This window comes from Tinamus guttatus, unplaced genomic scaffold, assembly GCF_059628265.1.
Source record: "Tinamus guttatus ecotype Peru unplaced genomic scaffold, ASM5962826v1 Tinamus_guttatus_pri_ptg000133l, whole genome shotgun sequence".
Taxonomy (NCBI): domain Eukaryota; kingdom Metazoa; phylum Chordata; class Aves; order Tinamiformes; family Tinamidae; genus Tinamus; species Tinamus guttatus.
Genome location: NW_028288667.1, coordinates 3695555 through 3716267, shown reverse-complemented (window position 1 = coordinate 3716267; position 20713 = coordinate 3695555). Strand labels below are relative to the sequence as shown.

Sequence of the window (20713 nt, the reverse complement as noted above, 5' to 3'; positions counted from 1 at the left end):
AGGGAAGGAGCAGGGAGGAGGTAGGCGGGGGGATATTGGGTCTGTGCTCCAGGACGTAGGTGTAGAGTGATAGAGAAGCAAACAGAGACACTGCAGAGCTCTCTGGGAATTCTGTGGCTGGCTGAGAAACATGAGAAGGTGAATGTGTGCAAGAAGATGCAGAAACCTGGCTTAATTATTTCTGCTGTCCATAATTAGGATTACCTGTCTTACGGTTTCTTGTGGAATTCTTCTCTCACATTATGTCTAGTTGCTGGCCTACTGCCCGATGGCCTATGGCCAGCATAGGAGATTGCACAGGGTTAATGGGAAACCTTGAACACATATGCACACATGCATGAATGTCACAAAACTGTAAAATCTTAGCTGTGAGACTGACTGCTTGTGTAATAGATTGACTGTCCTATGAAGATGACAGGACAGAATCCCTGAAGAAAATTTAGAAAGGGAGGAATTAATCAGGGTCACTGAAAACTGAGTCTTTTGCGCTAGTGCAAATCAATAAAAGCAAAGTTGAAATTGCCAAGGTGCAAAGTAACTCAGAAAATGTGGACAGCAAAGGATAAGGAAAAAAGACAGAATTTAACATCAGGATGTCTCTATGAAGGTGAAACAGATGATGTGCTTTTGATCTAAAGTAACTTCCAAGTAAAACATTGTCATAGCAATAGTACATCACAATTCATTTTAATTAGTTTCTGTCTCTTTATGCAGGTCTTGCATATACAGATGAGCATAAAGAAAATAAAGTCATGAAATTGTTCATATATGAAAAAGGAGAAAAAATAGGTGTAATACGTGAGTTAAAATTGATTTGTAAAAAAAAATAATGAACAACTGAAAGGCCAAATTAAAAATAGCTTTAATTGTTGCTTAAAACACATAAGGCATATGTATAACTAAATACCATCTCATTTGCTGACCTGTGTTACTTGACTCAGGAGAAATTTCTGATTGTCACTGCAATGTCTTCTCCCGAGAAAAATTACTAGTTTTCTTCCCACTCTTTTCATCTGCTGAAGCAGAAGGATAATCACTTTGGCTTTACACTGTTCTTGGTGAGCTATAAATTCTACCATTTGATGCAGCTGGTCTGTTTTTTTATGTGTGTGTTTTATGCCAAAGCATTTCCCTGATTTTCCTTAAAAAAACAGTAGCTCTAGAACTATTATCGTAAAATACTTTCTGCACAAAAGGCCACAAGAAGCAGCAAATGCAAGTACAGAAGTTCATTGACTAAGTATTTCAGTACTTGTCATAAGGAAAATGTGTGTTTGTCATAAGAAAAAGTTGTATTTATGTGTCATGTTTTAGAAGTTTGAGGGAAAAAAAAAACCCTTTATTGCTGAATGACACAGGCCAAGTCTCAAACTCTGTGAAATTTGGCTTTATGTTGACTTTGAAACAACAATGCCAAAACACTCTGTAGACAGGAAAACACCATGAGCTATTGCTCGTTGGGAGACCTGCTCTAATCTGTGTGGCTGCCAGGATTATGCATCATTTCAAACATAATATCATGTGATACAGACCATGCATTTCAGCAACCCAGATTCATAAAGGACATGGTTTGGATTTGTATTTACCCTTTTATGTCTGTCTCCAATTAAGTCTTTGGCAGGTGTGACTGCTTGCTGCAATACTTCTTTTTGGTATAATTTATGCATATAGGAGGGTGACTAAAGATAATACATGTATCAATTTACTGTATTTCTTTTGAATACTTTCACAGAGTTTCCAACCTGTGAGCCATTAACTCAGTTCATATGCAAAAACGGAAGATGCATTAGCAGCAAGTGGCTTTGTGATTCAGGCAAGTACCAACTGTTTGAGATCTGACACTAATAGGGTAAATATTAGGTAAATATTGATTTGATATTTCTTTTTTTCTTTTGAGACTGATATTATTGGTTTGGCTTGTAATGGGCCAAACTAAAAAAGTTTTAAATTGCATACCTAATTTTTAAAGTTGCAAAATTGAGGCTGCACATGAGGAATGATGCATTGGAAATGGAAATGGTATGTTCTGTAGAATGAAGTACAAGGTAATGTTTGTTTACAAAAGAAATGATTATCTATGAAATTATTTTCTACTTTTAGAAAATAAAACTGTTCCTTTGAGAACACATTGTGTTTGTTGTTGTTTGTGGGCAAGTTCTGCTCAAACAGCATCCCTCAGTGCTGGAGGGGAAGAGAACTTCATAGTTTAGATGCTTCTTTTGTCTTAAAGAGTGCATATTTGAATGACAGCTATTCATATTACTGTTTCCCCAGGGTTTGTGTGTGGGAGGAATGCCATGCCAGTCCTAATAACACAGAGTTGCTTCTGCATCAACTATGGCATTCAATATTACTATAATTTTATGACAGTGACAGGAATTTATAGCTGTAAACAGAGATTCTCCAAACTATCACAATATGCTTGCTGACAACAAGGCAACCCTTTAGTGTATATCTAACATATTCCTTGGCAATCGTAATCAAATTACGGGAATTGCCTTAAGATTGTTTTAATGACTACTACATTAAAGTAATGAAAAATTATATTCCACACTTATTTCTTTTTAACTTAATGCAAGTTTAATTTACGTAACTTACGCATGGAAGCATTTGTACTACTGTTGCAAAAATACTCTGGCATCAGGTTTTCGTTTTGGGTTATATGAAGTTTGGACTAAAAAATAGCCACTATATTTTCCCTGTATAGTCACAGATGACTGAAGAAGAGAAGAAAATCCACAGCCTTCTATTGTTTCCCCTCATCTGTTAGAGAATAAGGAGTTGGGCTACCCAAAAGGACAGAGAATCAAGTGCTATTGTTAAGGTTAAGAAATTATGTTACAAGTAATATTATTATAAGTTAGTGGAAATAACAATAAATTAATTGAAAAAAATGCTCTTCCATTTACTGCACATTATTTTTCTTTAGCCTTTTCAACAATACCATGTTTGTCCTGAGATATTTTATTCAATCTTTTTGACTTTTAAACTTTTAAAACAATATTCATATAAATAATATTCACAGATGATGACTGTGGCGATGGGAGTGATGAATTAGGCTGCATTCACTCGTGCTCTGCCAATCAGTTCAGATGTCATAGTGGCAGATGTATCCCAGGTCACTGGGCATGTGACGGTGACAACGACTGTGGAGACTACAGTGACGAAACCAAAACAAACTGCACTGAGGAAGGTCAGTTATTTTTCTGGTATTTTAGTATTTCATTATGAATGCATTCTTCAGTCAGTGGAAAAGAGAAAACTCTTTTAACGTCGGTAAAATTTGGAATGGAAAATATGTAAAGGTCAGTAAATGCCTTTTAAAATGTGCACTCCTTAGAGCATCCCTGGATCTTCCATCAGTAAATAAAGGAACCAGGTTCCAGTTTTTCTAGCAAAGTGGGGGCAAGAGCTAACTGAAAAGGACATTGTCTTGAAAATAGATAAGAATATCAAGTATACGATGAGTAATTTAAATTGCATAATTCTTGTTCTTCAGAACTTTGAAGGCTGATTCTGTAGCTGCGCCGAATTTATTTTGGTTGCTGTGGAGTTTAGAAAGGCTGCGGATTGTCTGTCAGTGCTGTGACATCATGAGCCTTGCAGGTGTAGGGGTTCAGAACTCTTATGGAACCTGGAGTAGAGGAGTCCTATTCTGATTTCTGCCAAACAGAAGCACTCTTTGACACCTTTCATGTTTTATGAAGTAGGAGATGGAGTATTGTTGGAAAAGCGGGAGAAGGAGAGGAGACAAATGTATCTTGAAGCTGGGAGGAAGGGCTTCCACAGCACCAGCAAAATTCCCTCAGCCTTGGTCTTCCTTACACCCCCACATTCATCTTGTCTTACAGCTCTGTAAGAATGTGGTATTTGCTTTGAGCCGGTGGTGAAGTGGGAGAGACAGGAGTGAGCAGGGTAAGAGGGAGCTTCTCTGGAGCTTGTGTTGAAATCATGAGTTAGGAAGGGTGAGTGAGTGCCACCTGTAGCTTTCACTTTGGTCAGAAAGGAGAAGGGATGAGAAGCTGGAGCAGGTGAGAGTGTATTACATGAATGGCCTAAGAACCCCCTAAATTCTGTTGACCTAAGGGTCCCTTGGGCCAGCATATAGGCTCCAGTTCCTACTCATCCTGTCTTTAACTTAGAATATGTGAGGCTAGAGAACTACATGTATACATCTATGCCACTGCAGATCTGACAGAGAGAAAACTCCCGAGCAAGTTCCTTGATGTAATTCTTATTTTCTCTAAGAAACTCTGTCTCCCGGAAGATGCAATGGGAAGGAATTTCAGTGCGGTCCTGATGGCAGCTGTGTTCCCGAGCTGTGGCGCTGTGATGGAGAGAAGGACTGTGAAGATGGTAGCGATGAAAAAGGCTGTAATGGAACTATACGGGTGTGCGATGAAAAAACAAAGTTCTCCTGCAAGAGTACAGGTACAGTATGCCTGTGCAGATATGTTCTGCTTATGTTTTTATTCTTTTGCATGTGTGTATGTATATATGATTTTAGTCATAAATTACTATTTTAATATATTATTTAGTTTTTTAATATTACTGAGGTGTAGTTAGTGGCTGTATTCTTATTAGAAAAGAGTACTAATATACTTTGCCTAACCTGTTTGCTGACACATCACACAAAATCTATGGCTTTTCTGCAATTTTCCATCTAGGACACTGAAAGTTAGCTGATTGAAATGACATGAAGCAATTAGTTAGAAGACTTGGTAGAATTCAAACTACGACAGAAGAAAAACACACTTTCCAAGAAAGCTTAAACTCATTTTTTTCCAAGTATACTTGATGGAAAAGATCTGAAGAGCCTATAATTTAACTAGTGTTTGCATGAGCATATTTTGCAAAATGTTTCCTTAAGAGAGAGCCCAGTTGAGGGACTCATTCTATGAGGTCATCATTGTATTGATCTTTTTGGAATTAGTTTTAAACTTTAATGAAATATTTTGGATAAAATATGTTTTTTAAAAAAATAAATTAGTTTCTAATAAAACCAGTAATGTCAGTATGTTAGTTGCTATTAGCAGAGTTAAAAAAAAAAAAACAAACACATTCTAGGCCAATGTAAAAGCTCTGCATTTTTTAATGTTTCGGTCTAGTTATGTTAATTCTGTCCAAAAGTGTTCGTAAATGAGTACAGATACACTAAGGTACTTCATTCAGATCTACCATATACGCATGTACAGAGTTAATTTTTTAGCACATGAACTATTTTAGCATGTTTTAGAAATATTTTAAAGCTTGCTGCTACTGAGCTCTTAATCATAATGTCTAAAGAAATAAATATGAAATACAGAATTGTGGATAAGAACACAATTAAAACACTCCTTTTTTATTCTTATAGTTAAAAGGCAAAGTTAGAAGTATTCTTAAAGTTAAAAGGGATTACTAATGAAATAGGGAGCCTGACACAAGAAATAGTCTTTCATGATACTATCCTTTTTCTAGTGCCTCAGCGGCTCAAGTCTCAGGCTATACTTCCCTGTTGTGTATTTATATACCATGTACACAGTGATGCACAAAGTTAGCAATATCTCACTGGGTTGACATTATGAAGAATGAAGCGTGAATATTTGGCTGTCAAATGTAAATGCGTAAACAACAAAACTTGCTTTCATCAAGCATCTTGGCAACTGCTAAAATCAAGGGATATATAGCTTTGACTTAGGTGAAAATGCAGTTATATTTGCTGATTGTGTGGAGCAGTTAGTTTTGGAAACAACACAGCTATTCTATCAGTAACTTTCTTCCTTTTTTGTCCTTCCCTCAGCTCTAGAATGAGCAAAACTTTTTCTGGAGGAGGCTTGTTGGCAATGTGTTGAAACAGAAACTGGCAAAATCAACTTTTTAGTTAGGTTACCTTTGAGCTTAATTCCATATGAGTAATATGAAGTAAAAGGGTACTAATTATGAGAAATACTTTCTGCTGTGGTTCTCTCAGATTTCAAAATGAATGTTATTTTCTCTATGGATTATCCTGAGGAAATAACTTCCAGCCTTCCACATCTTTGAAACTTGTTCAGTTTAAGAGAGGCTGGCAAGTCCGCTGCTTCTGTGCTGCTTGGTGGTGGTATCTTAAGATGGAAATCTCTGATTTTCTGGCACAAATTATGGTAGTTCTGCACAGGAACATGTGCATGGGAGAAGGTGAAAAAGCTAATGTGTTTTGGAGGAAAGACAGTTGAGTAGAACAGCAAAAGTGAAATGTCTCTGCCCATTTTTTGCCTGCTTTTTTATAGCTTCAAACAGTAACTGCAGGATCTTCTCTTACTGCATATGGTTTTGTTGTTTCTATTTAAATCCATCACAGTGCCACAGGTGTGAGTGTCCTGATGCATTTCTCAGCCTTTGGCCAAACATGCTTTTTTTACTGGGAGTAGAACTGGCTTCAAGAAATTGTAACCAGTTCTGTCGCTGTATGCTCCTAAGAATATCCAAAGTAGTAGTAGTTGCAGGTCATGCAGATGGTGTTCCAGCAATTTGCCTCTGATACAGTTCTATATTTTTTACTTATACGTTGTTTGAATCTTTGCTGCAAGTTTAATTGGTTTCTCTTCATCTTTCTACCACTATAAAAATCTTTCATATGTTGAAAGAGTCCTGTCATACTTGTACTTTATCATTTTCACTGGTCTCACTTGAACTGCACAGTGCTAAACTATGGTATCAAGTCAGCCCAAATACTGCAGAGCACTCCTGTCAAAAGATCTTGGAATGACATTTCTTTGCAAGAACTTTACACTTTTGTTTTTTTGTTATATGATAAACAGTAAACTAGATCTTTCAGTAGCAAAGGGATATCAGGTGCAGTAAGTAAACTGATTGAGATCACCTGGCTGCTTCTGGCCATTTATTTCCTGCTTTTACTTTAGATTAGAGAGCCTTTGTTCAATTTACTATTTTAAATTCTGATTCTGTTCTCCCAAATGAACTCAGGTATGTATGTCAGCTCAATCTTATATACTCATGAGAACATTGGTAGAACTAATCTACAGATTCTGTGAGGCCTGAGAAGATTGTTAGGGAAGGAGATTATGGATTCTGATGAGATGAGAAGATTAACTAAGAACTCTGGTATGGGAAGCAGTAAGGAGTTCAACGGTGAATGGAAGGATATTGGTCAGAAGTTGGGGTCATATCAGAAATAATAGTGTTGTTGAAACAAAATAGTTTGTTAGCATAAAATGCAAGTGTTCTATAAAACAAGCAAGATTATTGATTACAGGGAATCAGTAAATACAGCTGTTTTATTTTGGTAACTGTATCAGATTAGAACACTTCATTTTAGTAGAATGGCATTGGGTCCATTTTATAGATTAGGAACTAACTATTTTACAGATTAGGAACTCTAACTGTAGATAGAGGCAACTAGAAATGTGTATCATTAAGGGACAGGAAAATAAAAATACTTCAGTGAATTTGAAATATTTTTTGCAAGAGAATCATAAAATACTTCATTAAGTCCATCACTTTTGGCAAAGATTAATTCCTCGTAAATAAGTTCAACCTAAGAACATGTCATAAATATCGTGGTGGAAGGTGAATCTTTTATTATCAATGAATATTCATTAAGAGAAAGGTAGTGAAACAGATTTCTTCTGCAAACACCTGTATGTATAAAAGATTTAAAAGAAGAACAGGAGCTGGAAGGAACATCATTTTGCTCTGGAGTCACGCAAGTCTGATTGACATCAGTGTTTTCCATTAGCTTCCATTCTACTGTTGTATTCTGATAATATTTATTAAATCAATGTTCATTTCAAGGTAACAATATGTGTAAGGGTGAGGTGCAAGCATATTATACATACAACATAATTTCCCTGTTTCTATACATTTGTAACTTTTCAGTGTAACATATTTGAGATTTTGACCATTACACAAAATGATGAAAGATCCCCTTTCTAATCTACATTTCCTTCTAAGTTTTCCAGGTGATTTTGCACTGGTGAGATCATGTTTTGCTTTTTGCAACCATTATCACTGTAGGATGACCTGAAATTTTGATTTATACCTTTTCTTCATCAGCAATAGAAGTCTTCTGGCACTTGCCTTGTAGGATACTTCAAAACCATTCTTTATTCATTGTTCATGCTTTGCTGTCTTTTATCATTTTTCAGTCTATGAGGAACATGGCACTTTTCCCATTAAAAGAAGACTAAAGTAGTAATCCAGAAGCATTACAGTAATATTAATCTAACCAGCAAGTGTTCCTTATAGATAAAATTGAAATCTGCTACTGTGTTATGGTAGACAATGGAGTTACAGTTAGGGATAGTTGTTGCACAATCCTATAATACAGTAGGTACTTTGAAGTGTTTTTTCGCATGAATCCCTGCCAGGGTGGGACAGAGAAAACAGCAGTGAATGTGATACTGGAGTGTATGTAAGAACCAACAGGTTTGAAATGTTTACCCTACTTGATTGTTTCACACACATGCTCACTTTCTCCCCAAGAAAGTGATACTCTCTTCTTCTTGACTTTCCAGCTGGAAGATTGCTGCTAGTTGGAGAAAGTTGAGCGGAAAATCATGTCAATTCATGCTATGTAGTTGTCTTGCAGTTTCTCATTTTGGACTTAGCCAGTCAGTATGTGGATGACCCTAGGCATTTTTCTTCATGGAATAACCCATTTCCAGGATCTTTCCCATTTCAGCCCAGTTTTCTCCATCTCAGTAGACCATAGGCAGAAGTACAATGGAAGACGAGTCTCCTAATTGGTAGTTCTGTCTCATGTCCATTTATTGGAGGATTCAGTTTAAAAGTTCAATTTTGGACACACACAAAGACATGCACATGCTTGGGTGTGCACACATACAGTTACACACCTGTAAATGTGACTTTTGCAGTCTTTCATGTTTCATCTACCAAATCCTTAGCATGAGTGATTCGACTGTACTATCTGTATGTTTCTGATAGGTCAAAACCCCTTTCTCAGTCAAGAGTCTGAGCTGCATCTCTGATAGTTGATGGTCAGCAAAAGAGCGGATTTTTCTTCTCTTGAGGAGTGAAGGAAATGATCTGAACTTTGGTTAAGTGAAAGTGAGATCTTTCATCTGCTATAGGTGTTTCGTATAAAAGAGAATTGTTTCTCTGACATGATCTGGGAATGTCTCGTATTTAATTCCTGGATGATTTTGTTCCCTAATTGTGTGTTAATAGCATGCCATAGTTTGAAGCCTTACTGTTATTCATACAGAAGGTTGTTGGAGTAGAAGAAAAGAGGAGGAGAGAGGATGAAAGGCAACAGAAATATGTTTTTGAACACTTTAATTTGTTATATTTAGCTCAGATTATGAAGATGCATCCTACCTGTATGCATTTCTATTCAACAAGGAAGTAAATAGGTTTGATTTTATTTGGAAAATTAGGCTGTCAAAATTGATTTGGTTCATACTTCAGAGTATCAGCCTAAGTTGATTGGTTTTGGCTCCTCTATGAGAAAAGTACTGTTAAGACAAAAGTAGATTAACAAAAAGCAGATTAAGTACTGTTAATACAAAAGCAGAATGCAAATAGATTTCTATGCATTGTTATTGAAGTTTTTCTTCCAGTGTTTGCTTCTGGTCTCATTTTTTGTGTTTATTGTCTCTTTTCTCCAAGGGAGATGCATTAGCAAAGCGTGGCTTTGTGATGGCGATATTGATTGTGAGGATCAGTCTGATGAGGATAATTGCGAGGGCTATATGTGTGGACCACCAAAATACCCTTGTGCTAATGATACCTCCATCTGCCTACAGCCTGAGAAGCTTTGCAATGGGAGAAGAGATTGTCCTGATGGATCCGATGAAGGCGATCTTTGTGGTATTTTTCTCATATCTCTCATATCATGTTACTGAAGTTCTCCCATGGTCGCTTGAAAGAGGATATTTTATTTAATTTAAATCATTCTGGTTTTTTTTCTGCTTAAAGTATTGATTTTCATCAAGTAAAGGAAAGCATGCTTTTATGATTCTTTCATACTTCCCAGAGGTGAACAGTTTGAGAGACTATGATATATGTGAAAGCTCTGAAACTAACTTGTAGCTCTCTCAAGCTACAGAAGCTTGAGTTGATGGAATCCTATCAAGTAGCAGAATAAGAGCTATAAAGAAATACATTATTATGCTTGTTATACTTCTAAGTTCACATTTTCTTCCTGAATCAGAACCAAACCTTTGCCTCATTTGGTGTTTAGTGCTTTATGCATATACCTGAAACATATAGTAATCATCTCATAGATGTAAAAGATGATGGTTCCTGATTATTTGTAGCTTAGTGCAGCTCTCATATTTGACTCACATTCTGTGTAAGCCTTCCAGGTGTGCTGCTTTTAAGCTTTTTTTTTTTTCACCTCTGATTAATGAGGACACAGGGAACTTCATTTGGAAGCATTGGTCTGTGTTTTTAGGCCGTAGAACGGATGATTAAAATGATTAATTATAATACAGAAATTTCAGTTACATAAGAGACCTTCATGATCAATTTCTATTTTAGATGGTAATCTACAAAATCTAGGTGTTAACCTCTGAAATGATCAGTGATTATCTTAATAATCTTAAATATCATAAATACTTGGCTTAACTAAAAGACTGAAGATACAAAGTAGGACAGGTATATGGATGAAGACTCAGATTAGGCATCTTTGATCCTTGTCTAGATCGAAGAATTGTGTCTACATTGGTCAGTGCAGCATATCAGCATATTTTTCTCTGATCTCTATAAATGCAGCTTGGTCATCAAGAGTAACTGTAAATATCTTTTCTTCAGATGGTATTCTCTTATTGCAATGCTTTGACCAGTTATCTTTCTTGTTGTGTCATTTCACTGATTCCTGTCTTTAGCACACAGGAATAAGCTAAGCTTGTTTTATTTATTGATTTTTTTATTATTATTAGTTTATCATTTGCTTTTATTATTCTCTCTCTTTTTTTTTCTTTTTTTTTAACCCCAAGATTCTTCATAATATACCCTCTTAAGATAACAGGTACCCTGTTAACTTCTATTCATTTTGCAGTCACTGACAAAGCATCAGTTCTTGTCTTCAGTTTCTATAGAATGCCAGTCTTAATTGCCATTTATTAAATTTCTAAATTTTCTAGAAATCTTCTTCTTTCAATGTGTTCTCCTCACTGTGGAGAAACCCTCCTCAGTGCCTAGATCTCCTCTATTTACCTACACCTCAAAAGAAAATCTAAACTAAAACGAACCCAAAATATACTATGAGAACCTTGACACAGGGAATGTAGTAGTAGTATCCTCTAATGTTTCTCCACAGCTATTTTGGAAAAGAAGGAAAACAAAATAGTGATTTTTATTCTTTATATGTAACTGCTTCTTCAACAAGCTATTTAAGATGTAGATAAATAGGACTAGCACCTAGAGCCTTCTCGAGTCCATCAGTTGAAGTGGTTGGAGATGGGGAAGTGTATGGGAAACTGTGTTTGTTTCTCTGGGCCTCAGCTTTGGTTCAGTGTTGTAGATGGGATGTTGGGCTGTCTCTGTGGCCACTTTTTGTCTCTTAAGTGAATGAAACAATATGCCTGGAGAGCCTGACCAAATGTGTGCATCTGCCATGCTAAAACCTTCAAAAATTACAGTAAAGACACTATGCTGAGTAATTACAAATAAAATATTAAAAAAGTAAATACCCAAACATGGTTAAGCAGATGTATAATTCATCTTATTTTCTTACAGGCTTTTCATGTGTTTTAGTTAACCTGATGGTTTTAAGAAGTGTGCGATGTAACGGACAGCATTTGCAATCCCTAATGCTTTTTTCCATGTTATTTCAGATGAATGTTCCCTGAACAATGGTGGGTGTAGCCATCAGTGTTCTGTAGTTCCTGGAGGAAGAATTGTGTGCTCATGTCCTATGGGATTCAGTCTTAGTATGGACAACAAAACTTGTGAAGTTATGGATTATTGTACTAAACACCTTAAGTGTAGTCAAGTATGTGAGCAGCATAAAAATACTGTCAAGTGCTCCTGTTATGAAGGCTGGAAGCTCAGTAAGGATGGAGAAAATTGCATTAGTACTGGTAAGTGGAGATTCAATTTATTTACAATATTCCAATCATTAATAGCTGCTATATCCATGTAGGGGAATTCTCTATTGTGTATTTTTTATTTGGGATATATATATATATGTATATATATATATATATATACACACACACAGGGAATGTATTTTGAAGAAATTGATCAGTCCGTGATATCAATGACATGGATGAGTTATGTGGAAATATAAGATCAATCTTACAACATGCAAATAAAAGCAGTAGATCTCAGTAGATACAAAGTGCTTTGTCTTGTTTTGTTCTGGCTCCACAGGCAATTTCCAAGCACTGTAAGAGGGTCAGAAGGGGACCTGATTTAGCACTCTTTAGTTTCAAAAAAATGATATCATCTGCAATTACCAGTTCTTTGGGTTTAAAAAACATATTTTAAAGTGAATAATGCAGCTGTACTTTGCTCTATTCCTGTTTGTTTATGGTCTCCTGCGGACCACAGGGTGAAAAATGAAGAGCAGATTATTTAGCAAATCAATTAATTTTGACTGAGGCTGTGGCAGAGATGGGTTGAGTTCTCGTAAGAGCTTGCCTTTGCTGAAAGATGGAGTCATCCTTCCATCTCTTCACACCTAATTTCTTTTGCATTTTCCAGACCTTTGTTTCTGTCCTTTCCTTTGCAGTAGTTTTCATCCAACAGGGCAAACATTTTTTACAATTCTTTTTTTAATGTGGTGTTCATTATTGAGAAACACAAAAGAAGTTACTGGTGTTGTTCATCATGTCTGTGTTCTTACGCATTGGAGCTCCTGAAATTCAGCTAGCTTCTGGTCACCTATGTAGTATTCATGTATTTATGTATTTATGTAGCTTCTGGTCTCCTATGTAATAGCTGCTAATTTATCACAAGTTGGGGAGTGCTGTTAAACTGTTCCTCAGGTTTAGATAACTGGTGCTTGTGAAACAGCTGCCAGTGTCAGTGATCCCGTTCTTCAAAAAGTTGTTCAACCAGTGCAGAGCTTTGAAAAAAAAAAAAAGCTTTGCAGAAGCTCAGTTGTTTCCCTGACAAGTATGAGGATCATTTGGAAAGGCCAAGCCAGCCTATGAACTGGTACTTCATGACCAGAAACACTGCGCTGCTGAGGTACCTTTCTGACTTAACACAATGCACTGTGTGTGCATTGATCAGTAAGAAGAGAACACTAAGTTTATCTTAAGAAAATACATATATATAAGCATCTTTTTATTGTGTGTGTTGTGTGATAATTTGTGAAATTCCTGACGATTTTAGGAGAACAGTATCATCTATTGTCATAAGCTGCCAGTAAGCTGTTTTCTGTATAAAAAGGAGTTTCCACTGGATGGAAGGAAAAAAAAATATTCCAATATCATTCATGTTGCATTCAGGGTGAAGAGCTACAGCAAAAGAAAGTCACTTTCTGAAAGAAAAGGGTTGATGTGAAAATGTTTATTTATTGAAGAGGGTATACTGAATGGACTGGATAGTTCAGAGATCCAGCTTTCTAACATGGTTACTTATTTGAAAAAAATTTCCTAATGTATCATGTGCAAGAACTATAATACAAAATCAATTTATAGTTCATGTGATCTATGGAGAGAGTGCTTACATGTGTTTATAAATATGATTTTGGATAAACTCATGGACATAAGCACCTATGAAAAAAAATCTAATCATATAGGACTACAAAAGTAGATTTCAGTTGTAAATGGGTTTAAGGATGGTCTCTGTCAATAAGCATATAAAACATTCATTGACTTGTCTAGTATATTTTTTTAACACTTCAATAAAAATGATTCTGTGTATGTATTGTAAATTGTTTTGAACTAATTGTGTTTTGGAACAATGCATAACTTAACAGACTTTTTTTTTTTTCCTGAAGCTTTTGTGAAAATGGATTTCAATTTTGGTGGCTTCAAACTTTTAAAATCCTAGTCATGGAAATCCTTGTGGTCGAGCTATAAAATATAGTTCAATAGCTAAGTATGATAGTTCAATAGCTAAAGTACTAATTTTAATGCTCAGTATCTCTATGTGTGATCAAAGGTAACGGTAGAATGGAGAAGTGAAAAATTTCTTGGACTAAAAATGTTTGAAAGACTTCTTATCAGGTGAATTGTTTTAATAATCCTTTTCTTTCAGTAAAATATGTCTTTCTTATTCCCTGTGTCATTTATATCAATATGTAGCAATCCCTTCTTTATTATTCTTTTGAAATGTATAATCTTTTGCTTCCAGATCCATTTGAGGCTTTCATAATTTTTTCTATCCGACATGAGATCAGAAAAATTGATCTTCACAAACGGGACTACAGCCTCCTTGTTCCTGGTTTGAGAAACACAATAGCGCTCGATTTTCATTTCGGTCAGAGTTTGCTGTACTGGACAGATGTGGTGGAGGACAAAATTTACCGAGGCAAGCTCTCTGATACTGGAGGTATGAATTCAATCCTAGATTTCTTAGTGGTCAAAGGTGCCATTACAGGATATCGGAGCTGACACAAAATCTGTTCTGGCATTCAGCCTTTGCAAAGGTGTACAATGTACAGCTAGGAAAACAGTATGTAAAAATTGCCATTTGCAACATACTGTAGCAGAGGCAAATGCAGAGGGTGGATATTTCTTCCCAGTCCAATAACAAAAATACTGTTCTTTTTTTTTCTTTTTGTAATTTAGTTCGTGTTTAAAAAAAAAAATGCAAGGATTTATCAGGCATCTGATAAATTATTACTTTTCACTGTAGGTGAACATTCTTGTTTCATAATATTATAGCATTCGAAAAGACTTGAGCTTTACCCTGGTAACATAATTATGATCTATAAGTAAGTATAATGTCACGACATACAACAGAGTGTTTCTATAAGATAATGTGCTGAAGTATATCTTCAGGTACTTTTATTTTTGCGTGAGTTAAGAATTAGTAGCATATCCAGCCCAGGGCAGATATTCCCTACACTTTACATGCTTCTGAGTAGATCAAGTGAAAGACTCACCACCATTAATGACTGTGGCATGTTTGCATGAAACTATGAGAGTCTGCTGCCATCTCACTGTGTTGTGGTGACCCTTTCTCAGAACCCAGATGATATCTGAGGCGTTTTTAAAGTATATTAGTCCAAGCCTGCAGCCGTCTAGAACTAGTTAAATCTCCACAAAGCAGTGTGTCTTCTGGGAACAATTTCTGAGGCTTCCTGTCTTCCTGAGAGCTTACAGAGTGCTGCTGTAGTTGCTGTTTACGTGAAAAATTTTGAGACTCTGTTCAGGAAGTTTGTGGTAGGGAAGAGCTGGTAGTCACTGGTAACTATAAATTGTACATGTGAATTTAAAGGAACAAAGTAAGATTATTTACTGTAGAACTTCTTAAAATGAGTAATCTAAACATACTTTTGGTTCTCCCTGGGTGAGGGGAGAGGGATTCTCCCCTCTCTTCATCACAAACTTTCTGACTTTCGCTCTGGTTGAGTAAGAACTGAAAAGGAGCTGCACAAATGTTGTTTACTGTGCTACTGGAAGATGGAGCATGAGCATGTGCTTCCCAGAGACTGCATGTTTGAGCTCTGACCTTTATTAAAAATTTTGGAGCGTTAATTACTAAACCATCTGAAAACTAAAATTTTCTGTGACTATGGAATGAATTTACTCATTTATTTATATGTGGCCATAACTGTATTTGTTTACATTTATCTATGACATCCATAAAGAAAAAAATGTTGCATGGAACAAAATACTCTATCACCCATCAGATTAATTCTGAATTGTCTCCAGAAGTGTGAAGCAGCAGTATGTGTCCATCTCCACTCTATAAGGCTCTATATTAGCTCTTTACGATTTTGTTTCTTTTGTTTTTCAGGTGTAAGTGCCATTGAGGTGGTAGTACAGCATGGCCTAGCAACTCCTGAAGGCCTGACTGTAGACTGGATTGCAGGAAACATATATTGGATAGACAGTAATTTGGACCAAATTGAGGTGGCAAAACTAGATGGCACTTTGAGAACAACATTAATAGCAGGAGCTATGGAACATCCGAGGGCAATTGCTCTGGATCCGAGATATGGGTAATTACAAAAAGTTTTCTTTTCCATGTTGCAAAGTATTTTAAAGTTGATGACTTAAATGTGAGATTGTTTAAGTTCCTTTTGGCTGTGAGTGACAAGATCTAATGCATCTTTATTATTATTGAGCCTGCATTTGAGGCAAATGCCATACATAATAATCTTTTTACCCCAGTGAAAAGGGCAAGACAAGGTGAGTCAGCAAGAGAAGGTAAGCCAGGAGATACAGGTGTCTGTTGGCAAATCACTTCTCTTGTCTGTGATCGCTTCCTTTCATTTTAATAATGTGGTTGTTAGTAGGTGGAATCCAGTGGTCCAGCATTCCTGTATGGATAATGGACATATTTAGATATTGCCAAGGCAAGTTCATCTCATTTTGAGATTGGTTTTGATGGGGCTTATACAGTCCATGGGAGGAACTGGGAGCTTCTGCTAAGCTGATTCAGAGAATCTGAATTGAAGGTTAATGTAGATGATGTAAATATACCTACTTTGTATGTTTTGGGATATTGAAAAGGTATGTGGGTGCATTGTCAAAGAATGTATACCTTTGCTTGAGTGGTTATTTTAAAACACTGTATACTACTTTTCACAGTGCTAAGTGGAAAGGTCTTCTGAGAAAGCGTTAAGGATTGAAATTGTCCGAAGTCCTTACTCATCAAAAGTCCTGGCGTGCTTTATTATAGTCCACTCTCTATGCAGTTAATTCTTACTTAAAACAATACCTTTCCCAATTTTCTTAGCAAGACTGATCTGTTTCATATGCCCCAGTGACATGCCAAAGTCATGGGGTCCCCATTTGGAATGCTTTTTATAGTTAGGTGAAAATCTCTATTTTCTCATATTCCTATGTCCTTGCTATCTCCTTTCTTCCCTTTCTTCCCTCCCCATCTCCTCATTCAAGCATTACTTTCAAAGCATCTCAAAGTCATATTTTGATGAGCAGGATATCAAATTGTAGAAGGAAGACAAGACAAGCTGTCACTAGTATTAATAGACATAAGAAAGACCTCTTCTAGACTTACAGAGAGAGAGATGTCTTCACTTTCATGATTGCTCTAAAATTCATGAAACATTAATAATGAAACATTGTCTCCATGTTACCCCGTGACTCTAGGGAATTTGTGTAGTAGCTCAAATTCATCTGTGTATATTCCTTAGTAAGATACTTAAATATATGATTTTTTTTTTCCAGCTTTAGTCTTTTTTGAGCCCCTTAAAATTTTTGGAAGCTTCAAGATGTTCTTATATATGTTTTCTTTTCCCTCTTCTCTCACTAGAATTCTATTTTGGACTGACTGGGATGCAAATTTTCCTCGCATTGAATCTGCTTCCATGAGTGGAGCAGAAAGAAAGATCATATATAAAGACATGGATACTGGAGCCTGGCCTAATGGTCTGACTGTGGATCACTTTGAAAAAAGAATAGTGTGGACAGATGCCAGGTAAAGAGATAATAACTTCTTATTCTTAAATATAAAAATGTGAATGACATGAGAAATGGAATATACATTATGTCCATTTTTTTATTTGTGTTGCTGTTACATATGTCTTCATGGCTCGGTTCTGTGTCCTTCGCAGTCTTTGGCATACAGCCATTTACTCCTCGAGTACATTTGATGCATACAGGAGGTGAATGATACATTTTGTTAAATGCAAGAGAAACCTTATGAGAAATCTTGCTTAAGTTCTTGAGAGAAGATGAGTCATTGAATTGAACCAATTAATGATCATATTGTCAGGGCCCTGAGTGCACCAGTAGGTGTTAATGGCCCTGAGCAGCCTCACCTCAGGTCACAATTATTGTGTAAATTCCTTTTTTTAATTTGTATGTAATCATAAACTTGGGTTTATCTTGTAGATCGGATGCTATTTATTCTGCATTATATGATGGAACAGGCATGATAGAGATCATACGAGGTCATGAATATCTTTCTCACCCGTTTGCTGTTTCTTTATATGGGAGTGAAGTATATTGGACTGATTGGCGGACCAATACACTAGCAAAAGCTAATAAGTGGACCGGCCAAAATGTCAGTGTAATACAAAAAACAAGTGCTCAACCATTTGATCTTCAGATATATCATCCAAGTCGTCAACCACAAGGTAATTATCTATTTATAGAACAGTTTATTAAATCTCCGAGGGGAATAAGTATTATTTTTATATACAAATATTTGTGTACAGCTTCGTCTTAAACTAAGTTCTTAGTTTAGTGCTATATTCAACACTGCTGTTTCTTGGATTATAATACAGATTTTTTTTGAACTAGAAGTTTCATGGGGTTGGCATTCACTTTAGTGAAAATTGTCCAGTTTGCCTTTATTCTTGTTCTGTAATGAATATAATGCAGAACCACATGTATTTAAAAGTCTTCTACCTTAATTTTATTTATTTGAAATAGTCTACCAAAAGCTGCTAGTTTTCTCATACTTTTTCTTAGAGTAAGATCACCTTTTTTCTGTGAAATAAGCCATGTGTACAATTTTTATTAAAATGAATGTTCACTTGCATAATTGTCTTAATTTGCTAATTTTGTTCCCTGTTTTTATTTTCTACCCAATCCTCTTCGTTTTTGTTTTGTTTCTGTGAGGACCATGTAGTTTAGAATCTACCAGTACAGACTGCTGCTCTACCTAAATAGCCTAGCGCAGGTTTTATCTATGAATTGAAGCTTTTCAAAAGCATATTTCATTCACTTAACAGCTCTTATTTTGCAGTAACATTTGCAACTTGCAATTCAAATTAAAATATTATCTTTTGCATAGGAGAGGGGACTCAACCTGCTGGAGGCATGAGTCTCAAAGTGAAAACTTCAAGAAACGTTAAAACCTTATTCTTTGTATAGATAGCTATCCAAACTAAGAGGAAGTTCACAGCACCTGTGTTAGTTAAAAAGTAATAGAATATTCCTTAATTATTCCTTGATGCATGATTTTGTAATTTTAACTTCCAAAAATCACATATATATATAACTTACCTGTTGATGTGCGTGTATTTCCATTTCAATTCTTCAGCAACACTTGAATCAACACTAGAGAACTGACACACAATTTTAGGAAGCTGGTATGTGCATAGGCTTTGAAATTAGATTCTAAGAGCTGAAGATCACCAAACACATAACAAGTATTTAATGTTAGCTATCTGATATAATGAAATAGTCTGTTTAATTCTCAGTGAAATATGCAAAAACCTGCTAAAACTTATCTCCTCGAGACAGTTTTACAATGACTTCATATAGGTAAAAAGAGTATATTTTCAGCTGAAGCTTCAGATGATTTTATCACCGGATTGTAAAGCTCTCATTCAGATGGTGAACATTTAGTCAAGAAATTCAAATTACTGACTTCAGTTGTTCATACGTGTGAACGGTGCTTATCTGGACTAAAAAGAAATTGGAGTAGCCCATTAGTAACACATTCGGTATCTTTCCACATTATAATTTTATATTTCTGTAAGAATTGCAAGGCTTATGAACACAGACACATATGTAAAGTTATGATGACATGAAATAATTCAGCTCTAAATTTTCTGACTTAGATTACTGCAATATATGAACTTTGTATTCAAATAAGCATGATGCTTATAACATAAACAGTAATCAAAACCCATTTACAGAGAGACTTAGCAAATGTTGCTGTGGTTTCATTCTGATATTACCTATTTATTGTTAGGGCTCTTTGCTGCTGATCTAAATGTGTCTTCTTGCCTTCCCCCATACCACCTTTATTCCCAAATGCTGTCTAATTGAAGATAGATCAGTCCAAGATGCTTCATACAGAGCTAATACCTGGCAATATTCTTGCTAATAATTGTCACCACTTAAACAATCATTCCAAATACACATTTCATTGGGCTTTATATTAGCTCTTATCTTGAGCTTTTAAATACTGAACCCTTCAAAGTCCATGACTTTGGAATTACATATATTAATGGAAATATTTGGAAAATGGTTATTATTACATAATCATTTAGTAGTAGGGGTTGGAAATTTGAGTTTGTATTTACTCGATGTAAAATAGTGAGGATAAAGCAGTAGTTCAAAAAGTAATGAAGGCATATGATAGAATATGGAGCAGAAGAATACTTTTTTGAGTGAATGTCTTCAGTTATTTTGTCAGATAGTTACTTGGTCATTCTACACAGGTCATTCTCTGAGTGGACCTCCAGATAAAAAGGCAAAGTGTTACTACTGGTGAACGAAGTGGATTTTTTAGTTACAACTGTAGCTACTTGAATTAAAATGTGTTTATAATTACATTTAAAGATACAAAGACTAGTATACGATAAGAATTGCGATATACGATTACAATATATGATACGATTACAGAAATACAATAACTGGTAGAGGGAAGAATCTGTAGCAGTGGCATGCCTAATTTGTGAATATTTACTTAAAAATATGCATATGCACATATTTACATGTGTTCATTATATACATTTTTCCCCATATTTTTGTAGTGTTTGTTGATTTGTTCAACTTAATATTTGGAGATTCAAGATATATCACTAGATATATCCACTAGATATATCTTGAATCTCCATATATATTTTTGAATCTCCATATATATTTGTAGATATCAAGATACACCACTAGTGATATATCTTAGTATCTATGAATAAATAAAATTCTGTGGTTATAGGCCA

At 35.6% G+C, this 20713-nt stretch overlaps 1 protein-coding gene across 1 annotated transcript in view; it reads left to right on the top strand.

Annotated features, from left to right (window-relative positions):
- LRP1B (LDL receptor related protein 1B) overlaps nt 1–20713 on the top strand; it is a 336264-nt gene that overhangs the window by 147928 nt on the left and 167623 nt on the right. Inside the window, exons 18-26 of the mRNA XM_088521814.1 lie at nt 1733–1813; nt 3026–3193; nt 4249–4431; nt 9610–9810; nt 11781–12026; nt 14254–14451; nt 15865–16069; nt 17347–17511; nt 17928–18172. Of these exons, the coding sequence (XP_088377940.1) occupies nt 1733–1813; nt 3026–3193; nt 4249–4431; nt 9610–9810; nt 11781–12026; nt 14254–14451; nt 15865–16069; nt 17347–17511; nt 17928–18172 (1692 nt within the window). The remainder of the gene's footprint in view (nt 1–1732; nt 1814–3025; nt 3194–4248; nt 4432–9609; nt 9811–11780; nt 12027–14253; nt 14452–15864; nt 16070–17346; nt 17512–17927; nt 18173–20713) is intronic.